The sequence below is a fragment of the Poecilia latipinna genome, unplaced genomic scaffold (genome assembly GCF_001443285.1).
Source record: "Poecilia latipinna isolate Pla-1442-1.1 unplaced genomic scaffold, P_latipinna-1.0 Scaffold3170, whole genome shotgun sequence".
Lineage (NCBI taxonomy): Eukaryota > Metazoa > Chordata > Actinopteri > Cyprinodontiformes > Poeciliidae > Poecilia > Poecilia latipinna.
Genome location: NW_015115786.1, coordinates 23,311 through 31,119, shown reverse-complemented (window position 1 = coordinate 31,119; position 7,809 = coordinate 23,311). Strand labels below are relative to the sequence as shown.

Genomic DNA, 7,809 nt, shown 5'->3' with positions numbered 1-7,809 from the left:
CTGGCCCCTTCGCTCACACACATCGTTCAACCAGACAGCTATTTGTAAGCCATTGGGGGGGGGAGCAGGAATAGTTTGGAAACCACTGGGGGGGCCCAGGAGAAAAAGTTTGGGAACCACTGCATTAAGAAAATAGCAAAGAAAATAGAGTCATGCAGAACGAGTCCGGCCCTGCACCCGAGCTCTCACCTACTCTGTATAGTTTAGGGGAAACACCATAATGCAAAAGGCACCACAATGCCTTTTGCATTATGGTGCCTTTTGCACCATAATGCAAAAGGCACCTAACTATTAGTTAGTTAAGAATAGCTAACTAATAAGTTAGTTATTCTTAACTAAAGTAATATTTCTTAGTAATCAATAGACCTCATGCGGCAGATAAAGGAGCGCCTGGAGCCCATACACATCCTCATGGAAGACTGCTGCCCTTCCTTCTTTACGGTCCCCGTCTTCAGGTCCAGAATTCGTCCTATGGAACCACAAATGGAAGTGGGAAATAAAATGTGAAGGCAACACAGTTTGTCGTCTACTTGGGAGCGGCTACATATGCTGCGTTTTGAGGAAATTGTAACAGGCGATTTTATAATCGCCTGTTACAATTACAATCATCTGTTGCAATACAGTTCATAAAAACTGTATTGCACAGTTTTTATGAACTGTGCAATACTGTGAGAGCTTTGGTGGAGCCAGTTGCACATTGTCCGAGAAAACAAACAAACTACAAACCACAAAGAAAGACTGCTTCCTGTCGTCTTTGTGATTTTTGCCAGTAGTAACATCCAAGTACACCTCACTGCAGCAAACAGAAATGGGTGAGGAAGGACCATGCGACAGACTCATACCATATTTGGAAATGGGACAATTGCACTTCGGAAATGAGAGGACGCTATTTCTTATATTATCTGTGGCCTCTTGTTTTTAATTTATTTTAAAATCTGTGATATTTTCACCTTTAGGAAGGAGATCCACTGTCGGCATGTATTTAAACTTCTCTCTTTTATTTACTACAGCACCGCTCACAGTTCTTAAAATTCTGAAGCTTTATATGTACTTCTAAATCTGCTCGTAAGTAGAATCCTTTGGGGTCTTTTACTGTCTCTAGTGGTGTGAGGGTGGTAACACAGCTAACATAAATACATCACTAAATCAGAATACCACAAACTTTAATTATTATTAACTTCATAAAGGATACATTCTTTAAAACACCAAACTATCTAATTTTCTTTAAAATGTAGAGCTAATTTAATTATCTAAACAAGACCTTAAAGCGGGCCCAGTTTCACTTGATGACCAACCTATTGAAAATGTGGCAATTTTTAATACTTTAGGTCATTCCTGGACAGTCAGCTCACTTATGCTGAAAAAACTGACTATATTTTTAAGAAATGCTCACAGAGACTCTGGCCACGTTCACACTTCAGCCTGAAGTGACCCAATTGTGTTTATTTTTTTGCCTTAATGTGACCTTATCTGATCTTTTCATTTAACAGCTCATTTTAGGGCAGTGTCTACTCTCATTTTCATCTCTTATAGCAGGAATGGCACACACAACCATTCCAACCATGATATAGCTCAATTTTTTGCATGGGGTTGTAGATTTTTCAGACTCCCAGATTCTGGCAACCATAAAGTAAAACATAAAATATTTAACACAAATGATAACCAGAGCAATTGTTAGCAGAAAAAAAATATGCAACTACATTTACCTGTCATTGAGTTTTCTGAAGTGCTGAGTTGTTCTCTCAACTTGTCCACATCGTCTGGGTGAACCTGCTCATACAGGGTACTGCCAAGCCACTCTGACTGGGGATGGTTCAGCACTGGAGTCACAGAATCCGACACATAGATGACTCGGCCAGTCTCTGCCGCCACCACAAACAAGAAGCCATCTGCTGCTTCCAGAATCAGGTGCTTCAGTTCCTACAGGATCAAAAAGGCCCAGAGAAGACTTTTGAGAAACAAAAGCCATTGTTTGATCACCCTATGAAATGTGGCACATTGAGTTCTCTGTGCAAAAAAAAAAAAAAAAACAACTGTCATTGCCTATATAATAAGGGCAGTCAAAGTAGTGAGAGAAAAATGTTGAAAAAGGTCAATAATGGCAGGATGATGGTGGTAGGAGTTCTATTTCGCATAGGCTTCGCCTTTTAAGGCTATTGCTAGTGGGTTTATCCCTCGCACGCAGCACAGCACTGAAAAAAGGCTTAGTCCACGCCCACCTACTGTGTGGGCCCCACCCCTGTCTGTATAAATAACGGTCAGACCAGACAAACGGCTCCTTCTTTTTCTTCAGCGTAAGATAGCACTGTCTTAAGAGCGAACATCCATTTGTACCCGTCTTATCAGACGGGGTACATCATGTCCTTGACGGGCATTGGATCTGCGAGGGATGCCTGGGCCCCAGCACGCTGACCTCGCCCTGACGCCTCAGCCCTCTTGCCGCCCCTGTGCTCTCCTCCCACTGGAGAAGAGGAGGCGGAGGCTAGATTTTTTCAAGGCTGGTGCTAGGCGGGGGGCCAGGCCCACCGAATCCGGTCTCTGGTTGTGAGGAGATGCTAACTAAGCTGAGCGGGATGCTAGCTACACTGAGCAGGAGTCGGATGATTCCACTGGCAGCAAGGACGATAACGACAAGGACGACAGCAGGAGCAGCAGCGGTTCGGATGTTGCTTCCCAGCTGGGAAGCACCGTGGTGGAAGAGAGGCGGCTGAGCAGATGCTCAGTCAACCCCGGGCTCCGTATGTCTGACTCAACCACGCTCCTAGCTGTGGGCTTGCTCCTCCTCGGGCTACCTAGCTTGATCAAGGAGGCGGCTAGCGCTAAGGGGCTTCCCGTCCCCCAACCACGTTCGAATGATCTGGTGGGACGGTTTGGCACCGAACCGATTTGCCGTTCGGACACCATCTGGCCTCAGTTATGTAATAGCTTACAAATCTGAGGCTGAGCCCGCAAAGCCAAGGGCACCTGTCTGCACTTATGCGCCTATCACCAGGGTGGAGGGGTTTATGGAGCGGAGTTTTCCCTCTGTTCCTACTCTGGATCCGGGCCTCGCTGACGTGTCTGGGGCCAGGACATCAGGATTAGTCCAGCGGCCTGTGCATGATCAACTGATTACCAGGTTCTCTGACCGGGCCCACCAGTGCGCCTATCAGATAACGGCTGCCACCAATAATGCTGCTTTGTTGGCATACGGCATCTCCAAAAGGGTGGAGGAAGCTGCCTTACCAGAGGAGCTGACGGGCTCTCTCTGCAAGGCGGCTGATGCCATACTCAATCTGTGCACCACCTTAGCGATTTGTTCTTCTCGGATAGCTACCTGGGCTACTCTGATCCAGAGGACCACCTGGCTCCGCCTCTCACCATCTATGTCCAAGAAGCTCCAGAAGGACCTGCTGGATGTCACATCACCCCAATGTGCAGTTTGGTGCCAATTTCCAGTCTCTCCTATCGGAGTCTAAGAAGACCCAGAAGGTTTCGGAGTCCGTCCTCCGCCTGGAACGGCCACAACCTGTCCCCTGCACCTCCGGCCGCTAGGGGGACCGATGTGGCCGCCGTCAACACCAGAGACTGCAGCCTCTTCCCATTCCGCTCTGCCACCCTCCTCCACCTCTTGGCAGTTCTTTTCGCCAGCCAGTGACCTAGCGTCTCCCCAGAGGACGTCAGTCCGAACCATCCGGTTCCGGCCAGCCACAGGGACCACGGAGAAGGCAAGCTAGGAAATGACTAGCTGGGGGGAATGTGTGTGGTAATGTGAAATATTTTGAAATAAAACACAAACATATCGCTGAGAGCAAAATTCCTGCAGGTTCCAACTCTGTCAGATCAGCTGATCTCACAGCAGCTTCCTTTCCTTGCACACATTTCCCACACACAGCGAGTCGGCAGCCTCTAGGCAGCTGTTTAGGAGGCACTGCAGCTCCATGGTTTCTACACAGAATTTTTCTGTCTCAGTGAATAAGTATGCCTCTTCTGAGCAGTCTGAGTACAAGAGCGCATTCTGTGAACAGTCAAAGCCTACTGTGATTCCAGCTGCAGCTTCGCACTCATCTCACCTTGTGAGTGGCGACTGTTTGTCATCTGTCCGGCAGCAATCTGCACCGAAATGGTGTCTCAAGCACCCTGACGCCTCTTCAGCAAGCGCGCGGGTTCGCCCTAGGCCTGACATCAACGCTGTCGCGTCATGCTGCATGGAGGCTAACAACCAGCCCTTGCTGGCCAAATTCCCCATTGGTTCCCCCCCCCTCTGAGAATGTCCAAGGCAGTGGATGGCGGTAGGGGCTCTGACTTGGCTGGAGTTCATGCGAACCACAGCACCTCACATAAATGCAAGCCCGCTTTCAGAATATTATTCAGAGTGGCGGCACGCATGTTCCCTGGACAGGTGGATGGATTGGCTAATCAGCAGGGGTAACACGCTGCAGTTTGGAGACAGGCCTCTGCCTTTCAAGGGGATCATGGAGACGCTTCTATCCTCTCCGGAGTAGAACTCCGCTCTCATGTCAAAGCTGCAGGAACTTGTGGCAAAAGGTGTAATTTCCACGGTTCCCCAGGGAGAGGAAAACGCTGGGTTTTATTCCCGCTATTTTCTGGTTCCCAAAAACAAGAGGAGTGAGACTCTTTCTCGATCTGTCCCTGTTCAACAGCTCGATTGTAGAGAGGCCATTCCACATGCTAACAATCAGACAAGTGATGGAAAATGTTCACCAGGATGACTGGTTCACCTCCGTAGATTTAAAAGACGCATACTTCCACGTCCCTATCATCCTGAAACACCGGAAGTATTTGCGTTTCTCCTTCCTGGGGACCCAGTATCAGTACAACCGTCTGCCATTTGGTTATTGTCTCGCCCCGCGCATGTTTTCCAAATGTGTGGAAGCAACGCTGCAACCACTGCACATGGCAGGGATGAGAGTCCTCTTCTATCTGGATGACCTGCTTTTACTGGCTCGGTCCAGAGAGGAAGCCGCCATTCAGACCCAGAAGCAACTGGGATAAGAGTTTGGTTATTCCATCTCAGATGATCTTTTATTTGGGAGTGGAGCTGAACTCAGTTATGATGAGAGCCCGATTGGCACAGCCGAGAATTGAAGCTCTGTCAGCACAGCTCCGCCATGTCAGGCCTCGCAGCATAATGACTGCTCTGTCAGTCATGCGGCTGCTGGGAATGTCAGTGGCTTACGTTGTGATTCCACTGGGTTTGTTGCACATGAGATGCTTACAGAGATGGTTCGCTCGCCTGCGCATAGATCCTGTGCACCAGAAGAGGCGCACGATCTCTGTTCCTCCTTCAGTGGGAGCCGATATGACCCACTGGAGGAGCCCCAGCATTCTGGCAGAGGGGGTTCCCCTCAGCAGACCCACGTCACACATATCGGTGTTCACAGACGCATCCCTGACGAGATGGGGAGGAACATGTCTGTCTCAGGTGGTTGGAGCACAGTGGCCAGACCACATGTCTATTTACATAAACGTGCTGGAGCTCCTGGCAGTGCTGAAGGTGACTCAACACTTTGATCCTCTGCTGCAGGGTCAGTGTGTGGATCATGTTCTGATCCACACAGACAACAGAGTGGCAGCAGCCTACATCTATCACCAGGGAGGCGTGAGCTCCGCTCAGCTGTTAAACATCGCCAGACAGCTGCTGTGCTCTCGATCAGAGCAGTGTACATCCCCATCGTCTTGAACAGAGGAGCGGACATCATGTCCAGGGGCGGTCCTTACCACGGGGACTGGAGTCTCCATCCCGAGCAGGTCGCTCAAATATGGAGCAGATTCGGCAGAGCAGCAGTGGAGCTGTTCGCCACGCGGGAGAACGTGCAGTGCCAGCTGCGGTTCTCACTGAGCCCACAAGACCCACCATTAGGGGTGGACGCCTTCGCTCACAGCCCGTGGCCAAAACTGCTCCTTTATGCGTTTCGCCAGTTCCATTGATTCCAAGGCTCCTGGACCGAGTTCGGGAGGAACAGCTGTCGGTAATCGGTAATGCACCCGAGCGCAAGAAGGCAGCGTTGTTTCCCAGTCTGCAGCAGCTGGTGTCAGGACGACACCAGCTGCTGGAAGCTGCCATGGAGGGAGGACGCGCTCCTCCAGGCCGGGGCAGGGATCAGGAGCCACCCAGAAATAGGCCAGCATCTCTGGATCTGGCGGCTGAACGGGAGTGCCTAGAGAGGTTTGGTCTCCCACAGGATGTGGGTACCATACAGTGCGCACAAGCCACTTCTACCACAGCGCTATATGCTTCAAAGTGGTCAGCCTTTCAACGCTGGTGTGCGGGAGTGGGAATGGAGCCCATTTCATGTCCTTTAGGCTGCGTGCGCCCTACGACATACCGGTGACCTCTCCAGGGTGTACCCCACCTCTCGCCTGGAACGTTAGCTGGAGATAGGCACCAGCACCCCTCCCGACCCCACTAAAGGACAAGGGTGTAAAGAAAATGGATGGATGGATGGATAGGCTGCGTGCTGTCATTTCTCCAGCAGCTGATGGACAGAAATTTAGCTTTCAGCACCATTAAAACATATGCTGCAGCTATTTCCTCCTGCCATGAGGGTTTTGGTGACAGAACGGTCTTTAACCGCCTGCTGATGAAGCGGTTTCTGAGAGGCATGCGCAGAAGCGCACCTGTGTCACACCCATTTGCTCCTCTATGGGATTAGACAGCAGTCTGTTCCTGCGTGCTCAGGTAAAAGCTCCATTTGAGCCTTTAAATCAGACTTTTCTTGAGTTACTGTCTTTTAGAACTGCTTTGCTGTTGGCCCTTACGTCTGTAAAGAGAGTGAGCAATTTTCTGCTCTCTGTTGCTCCTCTTGTCTCAGAATACGAGCCGATGGCAGCTCAGCTGTGCTGCGTCCCAATCCTGCTTTTACTCCTAAAAGCTGCATCTCATCTTCTCTGTCCCGTGCGCGCGCTCTGCTGTTATGTGGCACACACGTCTGCACTGCGTCGCTCTCAGCGTCTGTTCGTGCATTAAAGAGATAACTCAGTGGGACGTCCTCTGTCCGCCCAGCGTCTTTCTCACTGGTTGGGTGAGGCCATCTCACATGCTTACATTTCTTCTGGATTGGATCCTCCAGAGAATCTGAGAGCTCACTCCACCAGAGGGATTTCATCCGTGGAGGTTTGTGCACATTTGTAACAAACTGCAGAAAGTGGGTGTCAGAGTTCTGCATGGAGGCATGTCTGTGAAGGACAATTGTGTTGTGATCTGTGTTTTCTGTGTATTTATTTTGAGGTTTTTCTGTGTTTATTAGCCTGTTCCTCTGTGAGCCTCTGTCTTCCCTGTTGATTGTTCCCAGATGTGTCTCGTTTCTTTGATTACCCTCCCAGTGACTTTAGTCCCACCTGTTGTCTTTGTCTCTTGTCGGATCCTCGTCGTGTGTACCAGCCTGTTTTCATGTGTCGTCATGTGTTCATTGTGCTCCCCGTTGTTCTGTCCCGTGGATTATTATCATTAAATCATCATCATCACTTCAACCTGGGTCTGCCTGCGTCCTTGCTCACCTCATCAAAACTCCCCAATCATGACAGTAGGATCCGACCACAGTAACGGTGAGAGACGCATGATGCGGACCCAAATAAGACGGTGGAGCCCGTGGCAGTGGTTCGGAGCAATCCCGCTGGAGGAGTTCTGTGGCGGAGCACTGCTGTGAGGATCACGGCTGGCGATCCCCCTGCCCGGAGTGGGGCCTTGCCGTCACCGTTGCCCTGAGCTGCCGGAGATCCCGGCCCCTGGGTCAAGCCGTCACCCCTGCCCTGAGCTGGTGAGCAGCCTCCAGAGTTCCCCGTGCCCGCTGCTGGTGAGCAGCCTCC

General features: G+C 50.4%; 1 protein-coding gene and 1 long non-coding RNA gene across 2 annotated transcripts in view; both read right to left on the bottom strand.

Annotated features, from left to right (window-relative positions):
• Positions 1 to 7,809, bottom strand: part of LOC106940303 (aryl hydrocarbon receptor nuclear translocator 2-like) — a 42,801-nt gene that overhangs the window by 25,848 nt on the left and 9,144 nt on the right. The window contains exons 4-5 of the mRNA XM_015023020.1: positions 1,707 to 1,920; positions 367 to 469 (exon numbers count right to left, since the gene is read on the bottom strand). Coding sequence (XP_014878506.1) covers positions 367 to 469; positions 1,707 to 1,920 — 317 coding nt within the window. The remainder of the gene's footprint in view (positions 1 to 366; positions 470 to 1,706; positions 1,921 to 7,809) is intronic.
• Positions 6,658 to 7,809, bottom strand: part of LOC106940304 (uncharacterized) — a 5,790-nt gene continuing 4,638 nt past the window's right edge. The window contains exons 2-3 of the long non-coding RNA XR_001423047.1: positions 6,729 to 6,731; positions 6,658 to 6,670 (exon numbers count right to left, since the gene is read on the bottom strand). This is a non-coding gene — a long non-coding RNA (uncharacterized LOC106940304). The remainder of the gene's footprint in view (positions 6,671 to 6,728; positions 6,732 to 7,809) is intronic.